Source organism: Pleurodeles waltl, chromosome 6 (genome assembly GCF_031143425.1).
Source record: "Pleurodeles waltl isolate 20211129_DDA chromosome 6, aPleWal1.hap1.20221129, whole genome shotgun sequence".
NCBI lineage: Eukaryota > Metazoa > Chordata > Amphibia > Caudata > Salamandridae > Pleurodeles > Pleurodeles waltl.
This window is the reverse complement of record NC_090445.1, coordinates 1,313,279,869-1,313,302,991: the sequence shown is the minus strand read 5'-3', so window position 1 is coordinate 1,313,302,991 and position 23,123 is coordinate 1,313,279,869. Positions and strand designations below refer to the sequence as shown.

Genomic DNA, 23,123 nt, shown 5'->3' with positions numbered 1-23,123 from the left:
AGGTGGTGCCTTCATAGGTGACCGTGATGTCCAGACAGCTTCAACGATGCTGACAAAGCCACGCGGAGCCGGACGTCGCACACTGATACGAATGACGCGACCCAACAGCGTGCGCTGGGTATTGATCAGCAAAAGATTCCAAGCTGGCGCCAGGGAATTCAAAGGTAAGAAATCTGCAGCTAAATGGTCTCTACCAGATAATGCGTCACCGAAGGGAAGCAACTTATTCGGTAGGTGCATGATACCGTGTACTCTGGGGGTTCCTTAGAGGATCCCTCAGTTCTGCCTGTGCAGCCGAACAGTGTCCAGCTCCCAGCCCACCCTGTTGCTGACTTCAAACTCTGTTATGCCCTCCTGCTGGTGAGCCTGGCTCAGGCTGGAGAGACACAGTAAAGGATTTCCTGCAAGAGAAAGGTGTGACCACCTCCCCCTGTGTATTGGGTGTCTAAGGGCTGGGGTGAGGTAGCCTCTGAGCTCCACCAGACTGCTTTGAAGAGCACAATTGGTGCCCTCCTTGCATAATCCAGTTTGCATCAGTTCAAGAACCCCCTGTTCCTGCTCTGGTGTACAACTACACAAAGGACAGGGGAGGTGCACAGAGCTCTACCAGGTGACCACTCGATTCTGCCATCTTCGAAACAAGATGGGCATAAACTCCTAGGAACATCTGACTATTGAGGCCAGGTAGATGACGTCCCTGACCCCTTTTTTAAGGTTACGCAAGAGTTCCCTCTCAGGTGGGTCCTCAAAATCTTCGAGCAAGACTCAAAGGAACTCTCTGCAAGACATCTGATCCCTGGAACCGCTGCTGGTCTGCTTTGGAACCAGAACAAGTCTGCTTCTGGTGGGAAGGCTCCCATCGCAACATTGTTTCTCTGGATCCTGCAAGAATTCTACAACATCCAAGGCTGTGCATCCTCCATGGTCACAAGGATTCTGTTTTCACCTGGAAGTACGAAGGAATCTCCCGTTGAGTGAAGGAGTCACTCCTCTGCAAATGCAGGCGCCTCAAGACACAGTAGACCGACTGGTGGGGTCTGCTGTTCACCGAGCATCGAAAGGTTCTGCTTCAAAAGTGGTGAGTCAGTGGCTTCTTCTGGGTCCAACTTGTCTTCTGACCAACTTGGGATACTGTAGCGCCTGCTCCTGCCACTGGACTGGAACTCCTGTTCACCGCAACTGTTGCACTTACCAAGGCTTGTTGACTTCCTCCAGGAGATCTTCAGGCACCAAGAAGGCCTGGCCTCCAGCACTGTAACTCAAAGATCAGCCCCTGTCCTGCAACTCCTGTGATGTGGGACTTCTGTTTTGTTGTGCTGCTGATGCTTTGTTGTGACTCCCTGTGTCCATCCCCTGTAGGTCATTTGTGGGGCTCCATCGACCTCTGCTGGCCTTCCTGCATGCTGATGGCCAGCCCTGTCTCCCCCTCAATTGTAGAGTCTCCTGGACCTTGCAGGTCCCCAAAACTTGCAAATGCTTCTTCAGCTCCTGCTTGCATTTTCCAGTGCTTGTCAGTGACCTGGCTGGTCACTGACCCTCCTGCAACCCGGCAACCTTCAAGGGACAGTTCGTAGGTGACTCCTGGGATCTTCTTCAGCTCCTGGACCCTGCAGCTGAACTGCTTCTTCCACCAACTTAGAAGGACTTCGCATCTAGGAGGATGGGCACCTCCAAGGGTGCTGGATTCTCCTTCCTTTGTAGGTTCCACACGTCTGGAATCTGTCCATGAGCTCCACCGGCCTGGTCCACGGGTTGTGACAGCAGCTGGACAATCCAAGGCTTTCACTGACTTAAGAGTCCCTTCTCCCCCTCTACATCGGGCTCCCTGGTGTAGGTCCTGTCTTCTGTGAATTCTGGGGTAGGGGTGCTCTCCAACCTTCCTCTTGTCTTTTGGTGTCGTCATGGTCCACTGTGAATGGCCCTGAATCCCACGTAGTCCAACCAGTACTCTTGGTGTTCATCTTTGGGATGACTGGGTGGGTAACAACCTTGCACCTGGTCGCTGGGGACACTTACCATACTCACCTCTGGGGTATTACTCTACCTCTAGCCCTTAGCTAACTACCACACTTACCTTGGCTGAGTTCACTGTTTCACATTCCACTTTTTTTAGTGTATGGTTTGGCTCCCCTGTAGGGCCTTGTGTATTTTTACGCTATTGCTGTTATTTTGTGTACATATTGTGTGGAGATATCTCCAAAGGGAGGTAGATCAATGTAGCCTTGTAGTAGTACTGTAATAAAGTATCCTTTATTTTTGCAACACCTGTGTGGTTCTTGTGAGTTACTGTCTGACTATTGTGGCATAGCAAGTGCTTTATATTCGTTCTGGATACGCTTCAACTGCTCTCCTCAGAGAGCTTTTCATATCTGGATACCTATTCGCTATCACTAAGGGTTGTCTGAACTCAGTATAGTGTGGTGCACCATAGGTGTACACTATAAACTGAACCAGCCTCCTACACTGAGGACCAAGAGGCCTGGCTGACAGCAGCAAAGAGCTGACGCCCATCCCTATGCTCGAGACCTTTTCCTGACTATTTTTTGGTTCATCAGGTAGCTGGTACATTTTTATATATCATCGCTGTGTTAAGGGGCGCCTTATTAATTAAGTTTGAGACCCTATAATTTGTTCTATTCTTGCTGGAGGTTACTGCCAGTACGTTGGGCTCTGGTGATGGTGCGGAGGTTCCACTACTTGACCTCTTAAGCAGGTCTGACTTCGACAGATTGGAGAAGTGATTTTGTGACTAGCAGATTTGAGCATCTCACAAAGCCTCTGCGTAGACAAAACATGCATCATGACGGTGCAGAATGTAGTATTTCGGACAAAGAAGATACCTCAGTTACAACCACAGTAAGGGTCTACAAGCTTTAAAAAAAAATCATGCACAAAGGCGAAAAGGAGGATTTGGAGGCCCGTTCTTGACGCAACAATTTCCAGATCATGGGAGTACCGGAGTCAACGATAGTGGCACCTGGACATATGTAAAGACTAATATTGTACCTCCAGAGATTTGGCCTCCAACTCCTTCCTGGTTGAAAGGACGCATTGTTCAGGAGGCTGAGGCCCCACCCTCTAGGCCCCCCCATACCCTCTCTTTGCTCGACTTCTTGATTTTCAAGACTGGGATTCGGTGCTCTCTTTCCAGAGAGAGGAGGGGACACTTGCAATGTAAGAGATTGAGTTATCTACCTGGATTTCACCCCTACTGTATAAGAAGCCTGATGTAAATTTCATTACCTTAAACACACCATGTGCTCCAATGGCATACAATATGCCATGCTGCTAGCAGCTAGAATGCAGGTTAAACTAGGTGGGCAGAACACGTACCTTCTTTATAGTGACTGAGGTGACGCAGACATAGAAGTTCTTTCACTCTGGTGGATGAGCACTAGCCTCTGATTGTGCTGAGGAAGAGACTGGGTCCGCACACTCCACCCTTTCTATCAAGTAATATAGAGTAAGGCGGCTGTCACGATCTCCTGGTTGGACAGTGGCACTTAGGGTCTTCATTTAGCATGCTGATCTCTCAGACTAATTGCCTTGCTGACACTATGTAGCCTTAACCTTCAGTCTAAAGCACCGGTTTAATGAAGTCTTTAATGTTTCTTAACCATGGACACCTTCACAAACTCCTTTGTTGCAGAGCAGACACCATTGCTGTACAGTCACACCCTGGACATGCACTACCACATGATCATCAATATAGTTTTGTTTTTGAGTATATTGGTTTCATGGCACTGAAAACTGGAATGCTCAGTGTGGATGAGGAGGAGGGTGGGGTTGGGGAATTAATTTGTTGCAAAATTGTTGAACCATGCTGTGTACAGCTGAAGAATCACTGCTTCAGTATTAGTATGGTAGTCACAACATATTACACCACACTAACCTGGCTCCAGCTTCTTGATATTCAGACCCTGAGATTGCCCTGCACTGTCAGAAACCTTAGCTATGGGGTCGAAGTGAGAGGGGTGCTAGCATATTTGGAACACCCTGAAATAGGAATTGTCATTCTGCAGGAAACTCGTTACTTGCCAATGCACCTAGCCATTGGCTACAAGATGGGGCCTGCATCAATATTTCTCGTTTGAAAGCTCCTGCTCCAGGGGTCATATTGCATTTTAATTCGCAGATTTGTTGATTTCAAACTGAAAGAGGCTTGAATGATTGGGAGGGCAGATGTGTGCTACTCGAAGGGGGTCCTCTATGACCAGAAATTTGTTTTTATGAATACCTATGCTCCAAATGTAGACTTCTGGAGTATTTCTGGGAAATTATATCACATTCAGAGGCTCTGACACTGAGGTGGTGACTTCTTTCTGGTCTTTAATCCTGAGTCTGATCGCTGTAGCTATCATGGACCTAGACTTAGACAGGCAATAGAGGCATCAAGTGTAAAAATGAACACATATCCCTATTTCACCTATGGCAATTTCTGTGTTCCACAACTACAGAGCTTTCTTGTTGTTCACCACCACACAACTTCCACTCACACATAGACCTCTGGCTAGTGATGCTTGGATCATTGGATAGGGAGATGGCATACCACCCCTGGACGCTATCCAATCATTCCTCCATCTAGCTTAGGATCACCATACAACAGTCTGTAGGAGGCTGGCCTGGCTTATAGTGGGTACCTTGGGGTACTTCCACCTTGTGCCAGGTCCAGTTATCCCTTATTAGTAGATTAGAGGTGTTCTAGCAGCTTAGACTGATAGAGGTAGCTATGGCAAAGCAGCTTAGGCTGAACTAGGAGCCATGCAAAGCTCCTACTATACCACTTATTTCATATAGCACTATATCATAAGAAAACACAATACACAGAGTTACTAAAAAATAAAGGCACTTTATTTTAGTGACAATATGCCAAAAGTATCTGAGAATATACTCCCTTAGGAGGTAACTAATATACACAAACAAACCAAATCAGGTAAGTAAACAGTTGGAAAAGTAGTGCAAACACTGTAAAACACCATAGAATGCAATAGGAGACAATAGGCCTAGGGGCAACACAAACCATATACTCCAAAAGTGGAATGCGAACTACGAATGGACCCCAGGCCTAGTTTAGTGTGTAGAGGGTCGCTGGGAGTGTAATAAAACACTAAGGTGTCCAAGATACCCCACCCCAAGACCCTGAAAAGTAGGAGTAAGGTTACCCTACTACCCCAGAAAGACATTAGTCGAGATAGGGGATTCTGCAAGGACAACAACTGACTGGACCTGAGGACCTGTAAAGGAAGGGAACCAAGTTCAAAAGTCACGCAAGTGTCGGGGGGGGGGGCGTCAGGAGCCCACTAAACCCCGGATGAAGGTGCGAAAGGGCTGCCTCTGGGTGAAAGAAGCCGAAGATTCTGCAACAACGGAAGGTGCCAGGAACTTCTCCTTTGGTCTGAAGATGTCCCACGGCGTGCTGGGGGATGCAGAGTTGTTTCCACACAAAGACTGCAAACAAGCCTTGCTAGCTGCAAGAGTCGCTGTTGAGGATTTTGGGTGCTGCTATGGCCCAGGAAGGACCAGGAGGTCGCCCCTTGGAGGAGGAGACAGGGGGAGCGCTCAGCAAAACAGAGAGCCCACCAGAGGCAGGCAGCACCCGTAGAAGTACCTGAAAAGGCACTTAGAAGATCTGAGGACAGGGGTCGACTCAGAGCCACAAAAGAGGGTCCCACAACGTCGGAGTTCAACTCAGCGAGTTGGGCAATGCAGGACGGAGTGCTGGGGACCTGGGCTAGGCTGTGCACGAAGGAAGTCTTGCAAAAGTGCGCCGAAGCCCGAGCAGCTGCAGTTCATGCAGTACACAGGATTACTGTCTGGCGTGGGGAGGCAAGGACTTACCTCCACCAAATTTAGACAGAAGGGCCACTGGACTGTCAGACACTTGGACCCAGCTCCTGTGTTCCAGGGACCACACTCGTCAGGATGAGAGGGGACCCAGAGGACCGGTGATGCAGAAGTTTGGTGCCTGCGTTAGCAGGGGGAAGATTCCGTCGACCCACAGGAGATTTCTTCTTGGCTTCCAGTGCAGGGTGAAGGCAGACAGCCCTCAGAGCATGCACCACCAGGAAACAGTTGAGAAAGCCGGCAGGATCTGGCGCTACAATGTTGCTGGTAGTCTTCTTGCTACTTTGTTGCGGTTTTGCAGGCGTCCTGGAGCAGTCAGCGTCGATCCTTGGCAGAAGTCAAAGAGAGCAGTGCAGAGGAACTCTGGTGAACTCTTGCATTCGTTATCTGGTGAGATGCCCACAGGAGAGACCCTAAATAGCCCACAGAGGAGGATTGGCTACTGAGAAAGGTAAGCACCTATCAGGAGGGGTCTCTGACGTCACCTGCTGGCACTGGCCACTCAGAGCTGTCCATTGTGCCCTCACACCTCTGCATCCAAGATGGCAGACGTCTGGGACACATTGGAGGAGCTCTGGGCACCTTCCCTGGGAGGTGCTGGTCAGGGAAGTGGTCACTCCCCTTTCCTTTGTCCAGTTTCGCGCCAGAGCAGGGCTGGGGGGGGATCCCTGAACCGGTGTTGACTGGCTTATGCAGAGAGGGCACCATCTGTGCCCTTCAAAGCATTTCCAGAGGCCAGGAGAGGCTACTCCTCCCAGGCCCTTCACACCTGTTTCCAAAGGGAGAGGGTGTAACACCCTCTCGCAGAGGAAATCCTTTGTTCTGCCTTCCTGGGACCAGGCTGCCCAGGCCCCGGGGGGGGAGGGGGGGGGCAGAAACCTGTCTGAGGGGTTGGCAGCAGCAGTAGCTGCAGTGGAGACCCCGGAAAGTTGGTTTGGCAGTACCCGGGCTCTGTGCTGGAGACCCAGAGATGCATGGAATTGTCCCCCCAATACCAGAATGGTATTGGTGTGACAATTCCATGATCCTAGACATGTTACATGGCTATGTTCGGAGTTACCATTGTGACGCTACATATAGGTATTGACCTATATGTAGTGCACGCGTGTAATGGTGTCCCCGCACTCACAAAGTCTGGGGAATTTGCCCTGAACAATGTGGGGGCACCTTGGCTAGTGCCAGGGTGCCCACACACTAAGTAACTTTGAAACTAACCTTCACCAAGTGAGGGTTAGACATATAGGTGACTTATAAGTTACTTATGTGCAGTGTAAAATGGCTGTGAAATAACGTGGACGTTATTTCACTCAGGCTGGAGTGGCAGTCCTGTGTAAGAATTGTCTGAGCTCCCTATGGGTGGCAAAAGAAATGCTGCAGCCCATAGGGATCTCCTGGAACCCCAATACCCTGGGTTCTTAGGTACCATATACAAAGGAATTATAAGGGTGTTCCAGTGTGCCAATGAGAATTGGTCAAATTAGTCACTAGCCTGCAGTGACAATTTTAAAAGCAGAGAGAGCATGAACACTGAGGTTCTGGTTAGCAGAGCCTCAGTGATACAGTTAAGCACCACACAGGGAACACATACAGGCCACAGATTTATAAGCACTGGAGTCCTGGCTAGCATGATCCCAGTGACACATATCAAACACACTGACAACATAGGGTTTTCACTATGAGCACTGGGCCCTGGCTAGCAGGATCCCAGTGAGCCAGTAAAAACGCCCTGACATATACTCACAAACAGGCCAAAAGTGGGGGTAACAAGTCTAGAAAGAGGCTACCTTCCTACACCCATAGGAAGCCCAAGCGAAGGGTTCTGCAGAACTGCCATTGCAGCCTGCGTGAAAAGGTGCAAGCACCCTTTCACTGTCATTTTACACTGCACCAGGTCACTTATAAGACATCCCTATGGGCAGACCTTCTAGCCCGGATGGCAGGGTGCAACGTCCCTGTGTATGAGGGCACTCCTGCACTAGCGGAGGTGTCCCCACAAACTCCAGGCCCTTTTTCCTAGACTTCGCGAGTGCAGGGACGCCCTTTGACGTGTGTTCTGGACATACGTCAATACCTATGTCCAGCTACATAATGGTAACTCTGAACCTGGGCATGTTTGGTATCAAACATGTTGGAATCATACCCCAATGCATTGGTTGCATGATTCCATGCACTCTGAGAGCTCCTTAGAAGACCCCCAGTATTGCCATTACAGCCTTCTGAAAGTTTTCAGACAGCGCAAGCAGCTGCCACCTTCCAGACAGTTTTCTGCCCTCCTGTTATTTGAGAAGCTCAAGCCCAGGAAGGCAGAACAAAAGATTTCCTTTGGGAGAGGGGTATTACTTCCTCTCCCTTTGGAAATAGGTGTTACAGGCTTGGGAGGGGTAGCCTCACCCAAGTCACTGTCAATGCTTTGAAGAGCACATTTGGTGCCCTCCTTGGATAAACCAGTCTACACTGGTTCAGGGACCCCCAGTCCCTGCTCTGGCGCGAAACTGGACAAAGGAAAGGGAAGTGACCACTCCTCTGTCCATTACCACCCTAGGGGTGGTGCTCAGAGCTCCCCCAGAGTGTCCCTGGGTTTTGCCATCTTGGATTCAAGATTGGCAGGGAACTCTGGGAGCATCTGAATGGCCAGTGCCAGCAGGTGACGTCAGGTCCCCCTCTTGATAGGTGGTCTCCCAGCTAGGTGACAAATCCCCTTTTCAGGGCAATTTAGGGTCTCTCCTTTGGGTGGTTCCTCAGATTCGGATTGCAAGACTCCAGCAGGAATCCTTTGCACCCTCCACTTCGACTTCTGACTGACTGAAGAAACTGAATCTGGACTCTTCAGGACCCTACAATCTGCAACAAAGAAGCAAGACGTCTTCTGCAACATTGTATCCACGCCTCCTTCCAGCACCTGCAACATTTCCCTGGTCGTGCATCCTCTCAGAACAGCCTGTCTTCAGCTTGCATCAGAAGGAAGAAAGAATCTCCCTTGGGGTGAAGGAGTCACTCCCCTGCTTCTGCAGGCACCAACTGCAACAACGACCGGCTGCGTGGATCCCCTCTCCTGCTGAGCTGTGTGGATCCTGCATCATGGGTAGTGGACTGACCGCGAGCTTTGCGTGTGCCAAGGCTTGTTGGCGGAATCCGAAGAGACAAAACCAACTACAGATCTTCCTTCCACTTGGAACATCACCTACATCCTCCAGGAACTTGACTTTGTCTTGTTGGGTGCAGTGCGGACTCTCCTTCACGGTTGACTCACCTTTTGCCCTTCCTGGACTCTGCTGTGCTTCTTGGACTTGGTCTCCTTCTTCCACAGCTCCTCTTGTCCAGGAATCCACTGTTGGTGTCTTGCAGTCTCTTCTGGGTTTTGTATTATCCTTCTTTCCTTCTAAGTGGGTGTTCTGCGGGATTTACTGTGACTTACTCCTGCTTTCCTGGTCACTGGTGTGGGTTGTGGTACTTACCTTTGGACTAGTACTCCCAGCTCCTCTCTGCACACTCCACTTACCTAGGTGGGGGACCAACTTTGGCATTCCATTTTGTGTAGTGTATATAATTTGGGTATTACTTAGCTCCTGAGGGAGTGTAGCCTCTGTGGTATTTTTGGTTTCTGTGTCACCAAGATAAAGTACCTTTATTTTAGTAACACTGAGTGTTTGCTTTCATGTGTGTGAGTACTAAGAGTGACTACAGTGGTATTGCATGAGCTTCGCATGCCTCCTAGATAAGCCTTGGCTGCTCATCCACAGCTACCTCTGGAGAGCCTGGCTTCTAGACACTGACTAAACTACTCTAATAAGGGATTCCTGATCCTGGTATAAGGTGTAAGTACCATAGATACCCACCACACTCCAGTCCAGCCTCCTACGTCCGCCCATGCCTCCATCATACGATCATCTGTCAGAGGATCATTTGGCACTTCTCCGCGAGGAAGTAACGTCTCTCTTGGCCAAGGGAGCCATAGAGAAGTGTCCCTGTGCCAGAAGTAGATTGTGGTGGTTATTCCTGCTACCCAAAAAGGACACGGGCCTTCCCCCCTATCTTAAATCTCTGGTCCCTCAGTCGCTTCCTCAAGAAAAAGTTCAGAATGCTCACTGTAGCTCAGGTCCTGTCGGACCTGGACGCTGGATGGTAGTGTTGGACTTGCAGGACTCCCATTACTTAATGCCTGTCTTGCCTGCCTACAGACGTTACTTGCGATTCGTGGTAGGTCACGAGCACTTTCAGTTCCCCATGCTCTCCTTCGGCCATACCATCACCTCACAGGTGTTCACGAAGGTGATGGTAGTGGTTGCAGTTCATCTGTGCAGGTGAGAGGTTTCAGTCCTCCCCTACCTTGATGACTGGCTATTAAATTCAAACTTCTCCCCATGCTGTTGTCTCCCACCTCCAGACTTTGGCAAACCTCCTTCATTCGCTGCGATTCACTATAAACCTGCTGAAGTCACACCTGACTCCCTCTCGGACGCTCCCTTTCATCGGAGCTGTTCTGGACACAGTGCAGTTTTGGGCTTATGCTCCCAAAAAGCGTGTCAAGAATATTCGGGCTATGATTCTGACGATTCAGCCTTAATCCTGAATTTCGGTGAGAAAGACTCTGAGGCTGCGGGCCCTCATGGCCTCCTGCTGGTCAAACATGCCAGATGGCATATGCAGGCTCTCCAGTGGGACCTGAAGTTATTGTGGGCGCAGCATCATGGGAACCTCTCCAACATAGTCCGAATCTTGTAGGGGATTGCATTAGATCTGCAGTGGTGGCTGTCAAATCCAGATTGGGTCAGCCGCAGATCTCTCTCCCTGCCCTAACCAGATCTCACAGTAGTGACAGATGCTTCACTCCTGGGATGAGGTGGCAACAATGGAGAGGCGGAGATCAGAGGCGTCTGGTCTTCAACGGAGTCTGGGCGTCGCATCAACTTTTTGGAGCTCCGGGTGATCCGACTTGCATTGAAAGCATTCCTTCCCTCTCCCAAAGGGAAAGTAGTGCAGGTGTTCACCGACAATACCACCATCGCCATGTGGTCCTGCAACAAGCAGGGCGAAGTGGGGTGTGGACACTGTCAAGAGGCTCTTTGTCTCTGAGCAAGGGTGGAATGCCAGGGTATTTCCCTCGTGGTTCAACATCTTGCAGGCTCTCTGAACTCCAGAGCAGACAAACTCATACATCATTACAGAATGTAAGTAACTTGTTGACAAGTACTACTAACAGGGATACTTGTTTTGTTAATCAATACCCTAAACTGTGGAATTCCACAGCTTCAGCATTAGCAAGAGTAGCAATACTGTGACTAGAAAACCTATGTTTTCATCATTTCAATATTGGCTCTGATATGCACATGATGATTACATGTCAAGAAACAATATATAGATCAAATGCAGAAATTTGGAGATGTATGGGGTAATTTCATAAGATAGATGCATTTAATTCTACGGGCAACTGATAGGGCAAAAGATGCATTTTAGCCTCAATGCGTACAGCACTTGGGACAATGAAAATGTTTGCCAATGTATTATGTTCACAAAGAGACAGATACATAGATAAGTGATAACTAACTGATAAATACAGAATAACACATGAAATATTACATTACTCTCATGTAAAGAAATGCCTTCCTTGGCATGGTTATCCCCTAACTTTTTGGCTTTTGTTGATGCCAGTTATGATTAAAAGTGTGCTGGGACCCTGCTAACCAGGCCCCAGCACCAGTGTTCTTTCCCTAAACTGTACCTTTGTTTCCACAATTGGCACAGCCCTGGCACACAGATAAATCCCTTGTAAATGGCACCCCTGGTACCAAGGGCCCTGTGGCCTGGGAAGGTCTCTAAGGGCTGCAGCATGTCTTATGCCACAGTGGGGACCCCACACTCAGCACATGCACACTGCCTCACTGCCTGTGGCATAGGTAAGTCACCCCTCTAGCAGGCCTTACAGCCCTAAGGTAAGGTGCACTATACCACAGGTGAGGGCATACGTGCATGAGCACTATGCCCCTACAGTGTCTGAGCAAAACCTTCGAAATTGTAAGTGCAGGGTAGCCATAAAGAGTATATGGTCTTGGAGTCTGTCAGTTACGAACTCCACTGTTCCATAATGGCTACACTGAAATCTGGGAAGTTTGGTATCAAACTTCCCAGCACAATAAATGCACACTGATTCCAGTGTGGGATTTATTGTAAAATACACCCAGAGGGCATCCTAGAGATGCCCCCTGAATACAAGTCCGACTCCTAGTGCTAGGCTGACCAGTTTCTGCCAGCCTGGCACAACCAGACAAGTTTATGGCCATATTGGGTGAGAGCCTTTGTCACTCTGTGGCCAGGAACAAAGCCTGTACTGGGTGGAGTTGCTTCTCACCTCCCCCTGCAGGAACTGTAACACCTGGCGGTGAGTCTCAATGGCTCATGCCTTTTGTTACAGCACCCCAGGGCATCCCAGCTAGTGGAGATGCCCGCCCCTCCGGCCACTGCCCCCACTTTTGGCCGCAAGGCTGGAGGAGATAATGAGGAAAACAAGGAGGAGTCACCCACCAGTCAGTACAGCCCCTAAGGTGCCCTGAGCTGAGGTGACCCCTGCCTTTAGAGATCCTCCATCTTGAGTTTTGAGGATTCCCCCCCAATAGAAATAGGGATGTGCCCCTCTCCGCTCAGGGAGGAGGCACAAAGAGGGTGTAGCCACACTCCAGGACAGTAGCCATTGGCTACTGCCCCCCAGACCTAAACACACCCCTAAATGTAGTATTTAGGGGTGACCCTGAACGCAGGAAATCAGATTCCTGCAACCTACAACAAGAAGGACTGCTGACCTGAAAGCCCCGCAGAGACGACGGAGACGACAACTGACTTGGCCCCAGCTCTACTGGCCTGTCTCCAGACTCAAAGAACCTGCACAGCGACGCATCCGACAGGGGCCAGCGATCTCTGAGGACTCAGAGGACTGCCCTGAACCCAAAGGACCAAGAAACTCCTGAGAACAGAGGCACGGTTCAAAAACTGCAACAACTTTGCGTCTTTAAAGCAACTTTCAAAGAACAGAAGCGTGAGACTTCACACACTGCACCCGACGCCCTCGGCTTGAGTTCAAGAGAACAAATACTGCAGAGAGGACTCCCAGGCAACTACGGCGACGTGGGTAACCCTGGTCTGCTCCCTGAGGACACAGGTACTTACCTGCTAGCAGACTGGAAACCGGAGCACCCTTGTTCTTCATAGGCGCCTATGTGTTTTGGGCCATCCTTTGACCTCTGCACCTGACCGGCCCTGTGTTGCTGGTGCGTTGACTTTGGGGTTGCCTTGAACACCCAACGGTGGGCTTCCTATGCCCAGGAGACTGACTGTGTAGGTGCTTTACTTACCTGAGAAACCTAACCAAACTTACCTCCCCCAGGAACTGTTGATTTTTTGCACTGTCCACTTTTAAAATAGCTTATTGCCATTTTAACTAAAAATGGGTGTACTACTGCTTAGAATCAAAGTTCTCTACTTACCTGTGTGAAGTACCTTGCATTTTATGTACTTACCTCAAATCTTGAATCTTGTGGTTCTAATATAAAGTAAGAAAATATATTTTTCTATATAAAAACTATTGGCCTGGAGTTAAGTCTTTGAGTGTATGTTCCTCATTTATTGCCTGTGTGTGTACAACAAATGCTTAACACTACCCTCTGATAAGCCTTCTGCTCGACCACACTACCACAGATTGGAGCATTAGTATTATCTAATTTTGCCGGTATCAACCTCTAAGGGGAACCCTTGGACTCTGTGCACACTATCTCTTACTTTGAGATAGTATATCTGCTTTTGAGTTCCCCAATCAAGTTTGACACCTGTGGGAATATTTACTGTATCCACCAGAAAGTGTTATTTAAGGTAAGTAACTTGTTCTTCTGTTTTGCATGGCAAAACCCAAAAGGGATTTCCTTAAATTGGCATTTGTGTCTTTCAGCTATTCCTTGAGCGGCAGAGAGCAGCTCAGTTAGCAGAAAGTCAGACAGATGAACTAATTAAAGAAGTTCCAACAGCGCAACATGACAAAAGTGGGGAATGGCAAGAGTCTGGAGGAGAGATCCAGTGGGTTGCTTCAGAAAAAAGCTCAACTGATGAGCCAGAAAAGAAAGAAGAGGAAGATGAGGAATTGGACCTTAATAAAGGTAAAAAGTGGCCAGGTTACTTGGCTTTAGCATTGCATCATTTACAATACTCATTGAATAAATGTATGCTAGGACTGTGATAAGTCCTTACAATAGGACTATGATCTTGTTCTCTGCACTATGTCTTTATGGTCATTGACTTGCATGTGCTTCTGTGGAGGCCTTTTCATTTTGCTATCCATTAACGTTTGTTTCTCTCTATTGAGATCTTCATATTTACTGTCCTAAATTACTTACTGTGATCTCAGTGACTTGCATTGGACTGCCCGGATGCCTTGGGCTGCTTTGTATATTTTTGCTTTTTGTGTGGCTAATGTATTGTTGAATGATGTTCCTGCTGTGAATGTGTATCTTCCATTTCCCTGAACCTCAGACCTATTCATGTATAATGCTCTTGCCTTCTCTTTGAAGTCCGCTATCTAAGGCTTTTCAGAGCTAGTTGCCTATTTTAAAGAAAGAGCCTAATCTTCAGGGTTTTTGTTGAATTTTGGACTGTAAACATATAAAGATAAGTTGGAGTCTACGAGTGAACCATGCCTTCATTGTCATGATTTAATCAACTGACTTGTAAAAAGGTTATGCTTGCAGCATCTGTTGCTTATTGGATTGTTCTCACTAAAGTCATTGTGTACCTTTTTTAAAGGGGGTTCCTTTCTTCCTTTCCTTAGCATAGTAGTTGTAACACCTGCTGCGTTCAGCACTATAAGTAGATCAGATTGCAGGGTGAGCCTTCACTATTAAAGATAAAATCCTTACTACTCTGGAAATACAGTATCTGATAGAGCCTTCTAGTTGAAGATTCCTTACCTTAGAATTTCCCCAGGCGTCATACTGGATCCGGAGATTTTTCTTCGAACAATACCCTTGTGCGTCAGTATGTGTCGTCGGTCGACTCCGCAGGCGTCTTTGGCGTCGTAGTCGCCTTGATGGCGTCGGGCGTAGTATATAGATGCCGCCTTCGCGCAGTGATGTCAGTTCTTGTCTTTCAGCACCATGCGCTGATCCGGAGAAGAACTACGCTGGTCTGTTTTTGACTGAATTTGACCATTTTATTCAGTTTTCCAGTGAGTTAGTTGGTGCGTCGAGGATGTCTACGAAGACCAGATTCAAGCCATGTGAGGACTGTCACCGCACGATGTCGGTAACGGATCCTCATCGGGTTTGTCTGTGGTGTCTATGGACCCTTTTGAATACCAGGATGACCCCTCTATGAACTAGGCTCAGGAATTGGGCGACGCCAATGGTCTGGATACTTCTCCTGACGCTGGCATGCTGTCTCCTCCTACCGTGGCTACAGCGGAGAGAGCGACTTATGGTATGGTGGTGAGTAGGGCAGCAGAGGTCCTTGGCCTTGAGCTTCCTACGGTTGAGGTCAGGTCTAATCTCCTGACAGAGGTGCTTCAGCCTGGGGCTTCCACTTCAGAACCCCTTTTCCCATTCAATGAAGCCTTTACCGATGTCCTTTTGGGTACCTGGTCCAAACCCAACACAGGGGCTGCTATGAATAGGACTATCGGACACCTCCAGCGGCCCGCTCCAAACGACCCTAAATTCCTGTCCCAACACCCCATGCCTGAGAGTCTTGTCATCCAGTCTTCTTCTTCTTCAGGTGCATTCCCTTCTGCACCCCTGGATAGGGAATCAAAAAGGCTGGAACAATTTGGGAAGAAGTTGTTTTCTTCCTCCAGTCTTGTGCTGCGGTCTGTGAACACTGCATGCCTTTTGAGCAGCTATACCCAGTCTTTGTGGCTAACAGTTGTGCAAGTCCTGCCGCAAATACCGGAGGAGGCCCGTGCTATCGTCTCCCAAGCTGTGAACGATGAGAGAGATGTGGCAAAAGTTCACCATCCGTTGTTGTCGGGACACAACCGACTCTCTGGGCAGATCAGTTGCTAAGACAGTGGCCTTACGATGCCACGCCTGGTTGCGTACTTCTCGGTTTTCTGGGGATGTCCAACAGTCACTCATGGACATGACCTTTGATGGCTCCCATCTTTTTGGAGACAAGGCGGACTCGGCCTTGGAAAGATTCAAGGATTCCTGGGCTTCGGCTCAATCCCTTGGCCTTTCCTCTGCCCCTCTCCCCCCACAATCCACTTTTCGCCCCTTTCGTGGCCAAGGAAGGTGCGCCTGTCGCGTCCTCCACTCAGCGACCGTGCCACCCATGCTGTCCAGCCTCTGCGTGGCCGGGGATGCAGAATCCCATGTGGGCGTGGGACAGAGGCCTGCACAGTCCACCTCTGCTGCCGCTGCACTCTCCAATCCATCCTAGTCCGTCACCTCACTCCCATCCAGTTGTCTGCAGGATTCGCCGTCACCTACCCCACTTGGAATCCATCTCTACGGACAGGTGGGTTTTGCAGATAGTTCAGAAGGGCTACTCCCTCCCTTTCGAATCTGCTCCACCATCCATGCCTCCATCCTTCAGTCACCTTCCAGAGGATCATTTGGCACTTCTCCGCCAGGAAGTGGCAGCTCTCTTGGCCAAGGGAGCCATAGAAAAGGTCCCTGTGCCCGAAGTAGGTCATGGTTGTTATTCCTGCTACTTTCTGGTGCTGAAAAAGGACAAGGGCTTACATTCTATCCTAGACCTTCGGGACCAGAACTACTTCCTCAAGAAGGAGAAATTCAAAATGATCACCCTGGCTTAGGATCTGTCTGCCTTGGACCCAGAAGACTGGATGGTAGCGTTGGAATTGCAGGACACTTATTTCCACATTCCCATCCTGCCTGCCCACAGATGTTACCTACGATTCGTGGTAGGTCTCGAGCACTTTCAGTTTACAAGCACCCCTCGGGTGTACCCGAAAGTGATGGCAGTGATTGCAGCACATCTGCGCAGGTTAGGGGTGGCTGTCTTCCCCTACCTCGACGACTGGCTGTTGAAGGCGCACTCGCCCCAGAAAGTAGTTTTTCTCCTTCAGACTACGGCGACCCTCCTGCACACGCTGGGTTTCACTATAAACGTCACACCTGACTCCCTCCCAGACGATCCCTTTCAGAGCCATTGTGGACACCATGCAGTTTTGGGCTTATCATCCAGAAAAGCTAGTCTGAGACATTCAGGCTATGATTCCCGTCTTTCGGCCTCGGTGTTGGGTTTCGGTGAGACTGACTGTGAGGCTGCTGGGCCTCATGGCCTCCTGCATCCTGCTAGTAACACATGCCAGATGGCATTTGCAGGCTCTGCAGTGGGACCTGAAGTTCCAGTGGGCGCAGCATCAGTTGAATCTCTCACACATGGTCCAGATCTCGGAGGGGACTGCGAAAGACCTGCAGTGTGGTGGCTTTCGAATGGCTTTTGAATCCGCATTGGGTCCACGGCAGGTCCCTCTTCCTTCCCCAATCAGATCTCTCTATAGTGATAGATGTGTCACTTCTGGGTTGGGGCGGCCACATGGGAGAGGCGGAGATCAGAAGCCTTTGGTCTCCGGTGGAGTCTGGGCTCCATATCAATCTTCTGGAGCTCCGGGTGATCAGGCTTGCGTTGAAAGCATTTTTTCCGTCTCTCAAAGGGAAAGTAGTGCAGGTGTTCACAGACAATACTGCCGCCATGTGGTACTGCAACAAACAGGGCGGAGTACGGTCCTGGTCCCTCTGTCAGGAGGCTCTACGCCTCTGGACATGGCTGGAACAACAGGACATTACCTTGATGGTTCAACATCTGGCGGGTTCCCACAACGCCAGAGCGGACAAACTCAGACATCGATTCACAGCCGATCACGAATGGCATCTCCATCCGAAGGTGGCACAAGGTCTCTTTCAGCAGTGGGGAGAGCCTTGGTTAGATCTGTTCGCCTCCGCAGAGGCTGTCAGCTGTTTTACGCGTTGGAGTTTCCAAGGTGGCACTCGCTCGAAGACGCTTTTCGTCTCGAGTGGAACTCCGGCCTCCTTTCCGCCTATACCACTTCTGCCCAGAGTTCTCAAGACGATCAGGAACGACCGGGCCCAAGTCATCTTGGTGGCCCCGGACTGGGCACTGAGAGTCTGGTATCCAAAGCTATTGAGCATGTCCATTGATCCTCCACTCACATTGCCTCTATGGGCGTATCTTCCGTCGCAGCAACAGGGGATTGTTCTTCACCCGAACCTTTCCAACCTCCGCCTTCATGCGTGGAGCTTGAGCAGCAACAGTTGACTACTTTTGATCTTCCACCCGAAGTCTGTGATGTTATCTTGGCAGCCAGGCGTCCCCAAGCCAAAACTGTATTCGCCTGTTGTTGGAATACATTTGTGGCGTGGTGTACCAACAAATCTGTTGATCCCCTCTCTGCCTCTTTGTCCAAGGTTCTTCTGTTCATTCTTTCTTTGGCCCAGCAAGGCTCTGCTTTGGGCACCCTTAAAGGGTATTTATCTGCCATTTCGGCCTTCCTTAGGTTACATGATCAGCCCTCACTTTTTAAATCTCCTATTGTGAGTAGATTCCCCCATTTATTTCCTCCCACTCCATTTATCATGCCCCAGTGGGACCTCAATCTTGTCCTTACATATTTGATGTGTACTCACTTTGAGCCGATGCACAATTGTCCATTGCGGCTCCTCACCTTCAAAACGGTCTTTCTTGTTGCTATCACCTCTGCTTGCAGGGTGAGTGAGCTTCAAGCCCTTTCATCTGAACCTCAATACTTGTCTGTGCACCCTGACAAAGTGGTGTTGCGCACTAAGGCTTCTTTCCTTTCAGAGGTGGTTACGCCTTTTCATGTAGGCCAGTCTATCACCCTGCCTACTTTCTACACCCCCCTACATCCTTCCCATGAGGAGGAGAGACTCCACCGCCTGGACCCAAAAAGAGCATTGGCGTTCGATCTCAATCGTACTAAAGATTTCCGGGTGGACGATCAACTCTTTGCTGGGTATGTGGGTGCGAAAAAAGGGAAGGGGGTGTAAAAGCGTACCATCTCTCAATGGGTGCTTCTTCGCATCAAAATGTGCTGCGCGTTGGCCAAGAAGCAAGCCCCTGAGGGCTTGCGTGCTCATTCCACCCGAGCAACTGTTGCTTCCACTGCGTTAGCACGCAGAGTTTCTTTCCTGGATATCTGCCAGGCAGCTACATGGGCGTCCCTGCACAAGTTTGCTAAACATTACTGCCTGGACAGTCAGGTCCGCCAGGATGGCTACTTTGGTCGTTCGGTCCTGCAGATCTTGGTTCACAGAAATTCTAAGGTAAGGAATTTGCAACTAGAATATGTCTCTACCAGATATTTTGTTACCCAAGGTAAGTAACTTGTACTTTGAAGTGGCTTATCTCGTGCAATCTCTCCTACTCAACTAATGAAACATGGTGAATTCTGGATAAATCTGACATTTACTTGTCCGGTTTGAACTGTACTACCCTTAGTTGCAATTGTCCAGCTTCCAGAAGGAGTCAAACATCAAAATTAATATTTGACTCCCTCCAAAATTGACTCTGCACATAAAATCACTGTCTAGCAACAAGTTAGTTGCTACCTGCTTCTGTTACGAGGAATCATGCGTGGCCATGTCAGAGTGAACTGAAACAGACAGGATTTCTGAGCAGGCTGTTTTGATATGTTTAGAATAAATGTATCACTATCTAAGCAGCCGTTCTCTAACACACCCCATTTTTACGATTGAATTGTTTTGTGTCTTATTGAACTAGTGTTGCTATCCAGTCAGACATGGCAGCTATTTCCTAAAATAATAAATACTGTCAACCTCAATAATGTAATTTTAGAAGCCTCTGTTTTTATTCATCAGCAATATAATTGTTGGTTGGGTTACACTTTTTTCGAATCCTTATTAGAAGAAGATGGGCCTTTTGCTTAATCTGCTTTTCTGTGTGATGAACTGCAAGCTCCACAAATTTTTCTTTCCCTTTCTTCGAAAGTTCTTTTTAGGCACTATTGAAGCAGCCTGTCAATACACTGAGCGTTTACATACCAAATATACGTTGTCGCAGAATCCCTATTTCTGTAGCAGTGTTTACAAGATTTGACTGTCAGACTCTCTTAAGTTTTATGGTGCATGGGGAAAAGTCCTAAGTTGTGATCCAGATGTTTACCCGGTGTAACAGGATTAGAGAGAGAGAGAAAAATAAAAAAATAAATTGGAATTGCTAAGAGCAGTTTGATTTCAGTAGTAAATGTGGGGTGAGGGATCTTGAAATGTTGACAGTAGAGGTTGTAGTAAGGTAATCCTCTGGTACATGCACGATGCATCGTCCACGTTGAAAGTGATGTTGTGGTGCCCAGGTAAGTGCCGCCCGGTGCACTGACATAAGTTCCTTTCTGCGCCAACATCTCGGATCCAGAGTGCTACCTCAACTTTCTGCTGAAGTTGCTGTTCCTTGCTAAATCTTCTGGTCCAAGCCTTGTTGGGATTGTCACCATCCAGTGTCTGATGCCCACCTGGTTTGTCTCTGGTGCCCAGGTGTGGGCACGACCCCAAGGTCTGCGCAGAGTGCAAGTCCATGCATCCGAAGGCGATACATGAGCTGCACTGAATCTCCTGGTTGCATGGCAGAAGGCTGTGCGTGGTTCCAGTGAACCTTCTTGAGGCCATTCCATGAGTCATTCCCTTGGGTGGTAGTCTTCAAGGTCCAAGACCACCTCATTTAAGTTTTGTAGGTCCCAGCAGCACAAAAATGTCTTTGTAGCGTTCTTCGGCTCCATTCGTTTGACCTTTTTCTTTCTGGCCTCACTCATGCATTGTGTGTCGGCCGCCCTATGGTACTAGGAGTTTCCCCATTCTCCGGGCAATGCCTGCCCAGTTGCTGGAATCTTATGATGCCATGCAAGACATCTTTGGTCCCCCGACGGCTGCTGGCATGCCTTCAGACACCAACAAAGCAGAGAGGTGCCCCTGCTGGGTTATTGCTGCTACGTTCACCTCCGATGCCTGCTGGGCCCTGAGGTTCGTTCTCTGGATCTGGGACAATGACGCCTCATTTACCACCACTTAGCCTGGCTTTGTTCTTTCCGGCACCTGCCACCGCACCACAGGACAACAAGCTCCTTGTCATTCCTGACGGGTGCCAGGCACCGCCGATGGGCCGATGAAACCAGAGTCAAGCCCAGTTTAGGCCTTGCCAACCCCTGGACTTTATTCCATTAGTCTCACCCAGGCTGGATACTTTCAGTAAGAACATCTTTTCTTCCACCAGCCTTACATTGAGGTCCGTGAATCCCATACTCCTCTTAGTCTGCTATTACCATGTGTTGTGGGATTCAGTTGTGCAGCTGTTTCCTATACTACCGAAGTAGGGCCAAGCCATTCTCAACCAGGCTTTACTTCATGGCAAGTATGCAGCTAAGATCACCATACGCTGTGGACTGGACACCATGGACTCCCTTGGTAGGACCAGGGCTTCTACATTGGTGCTTCTCTGCCACACTTGGTTACAGTCCACTGTGCTTTCTGAGGATGTTCAATTATCACTGACAGGCATGCCCTTGGATGGGATTCTGCTTGTTCAGCCAGAAGACCGATGCAGTGCTTGAGTGCTTTCACGAGGGCAGTCTCATCACTCAATCTTTGGGCCTCTCCCTTTCGACCCAACTGCAGCAAGTCCTTTTGTCTCTACCACAGCCATGAAAGGGGCAATTCTGAGCATCCCCAGTACCAGCCCTACCTGTTACAATGGACGGCTGAGTCCTTTCAGGGAAGGTGCTGAAGAACCTAAAGAGGATGCAGGAAATTATACCCAGTGAGCTGCCTAATCCCCCCTGCGCCCCACTCCCAGCTGTTGCAGCCCTGAGCTACTTTTGTGGGCCTTGCAGCCAGGGCACACACCCTGTGGGAAGTAGGATCTGACATTGCCTGTCCTGTTGTGGTCCACAATTAGATTGGACCAGTGGATGAGCCAGATCATGCAGAAGGATTACACCCTACCGTTTGTGTACTCCCATCAACCAATAAAAGGATAACAGATGACAGTTTTGCTTTTCTCTACCAGGAAGTGCAGGCTCTTGGCCAAGTGAGTCATCCAATAGGGTTCCTGTGCCAGAGAGAGGGTGTGGTTTCTATTCCTGCCACTTTCTGGTAACAAAGAAAGACGGAGGCCTCTGACCTATTTTTGACTTGCACCATCTCAATAAATTTCTGAGGAAAGAGAAGTTCAAAATGCTCATGTTTGCTCAGGTTCAGACTGGTTGGTGGTGTTGGACTTGCAGGGCGCCTATTCCCATACCCCCGTCCTGTCTGCCCACAGACGTTATCTGCCCTTCATGGTGGACTTAAAGTTAGCTGAAGTCCCTTTAAGCCTCGCCAGTGCCCCTCAGGTGTTTACCAAGGTGATGGTTGCAGCTCATCTGCAGAGGTCAGCAGTTCCAGTCTTCCTTAGCTTGACGAAGGCTAGCTCACCATAGGCAGCCTTATCCTATCTACAGCAGACCTCCTTCGTTCTCTGGGATTTTCCATCAACGTACCAAAATCTCACCTGACTCCCTCTCCTATGCTCCCTTTCATCTGCTTCATTCTGGACACAGTGCACTTTCAGCATATCCTCCGTAGCGTTGAGGCCAGGATATGATACTAATGTTTCAACCTCTATCCTGGGTTTTGGTGAGACTGACTCTGAGGCTGCTCGGCCTGATGGCTTTGTGTTTCCTGGCAGTAAAGCATGTCCGCTGGCAAATGTGTGCTCTACACTCTGACTTGAGCTTCCAGTCGGTGCAGCATCAGGGAACTCTCACTGACGTGTTTCAGATATCGGAGGGAACTGCAAAAGATCTGCAGTGGTGGCTTATGGACCGTGAACGGTCAGTGGCAGACCCATCTCCCTTTTCCACCCAGAACCCACAGTGGTGACAGATGGTTCACTGCTGGGTTGGGGCAGCCGTCTGGGACAGGTGGACTTCAGAGAACTCTGATCTCTGGCGGAGTCTCAGCTTCATATCAGTTTTTTGGAAATGAGAGTGATAAACCTGGCACCGAAACTTTCCTAACATCCATCAAGGGGTGGCAGGTTCAGGTGCTGGCAACATTGCCACTGTCTGGTGTTGCAGCAAACAGGGTGGGGTGCGGTGGTGGGTTCTGTGGAAGTAGGCTGCGCAGCTCTATAGTGCCAGAACATCTTTCTCGTTGTTTAGCGCTTGATGGACTCTTTGATCACCAACACTGATGACCTCTCCCAACGGTGCTTGGTGTACCACGATTGGCGTTGCACTCGGAGGTGGCACA

The 23,123-nt window shown here is 49.2% G+C and overlaps 1 protein-coding gene across 4 annotated transcripts in view; it reads left to right on the top strand.

Annotated features, from left to right (window-relative positions):
* Window positions 1-23,123, top strand: part of WAPL (WAPL cohesin release factor) — a 769,297-nt gene that overhangs the window by 541,764 nt on the left and 204,410 nt on the right. For all 4 annotated transcript variants that reach the window (XM_069240591.1, XM_069240593.1, XM_069240590.1 and 1 more), the window contains exon 16: window positions 13,778-13,982. In XM_069240591.1, coding sequence (XP_069096692.1) covers window positions 13,778-13,982 — 205 coding nt within the window. The remainder of the gene's footprint in view (window positions 1-13,777; window positions 13,983-23,123) is intronic.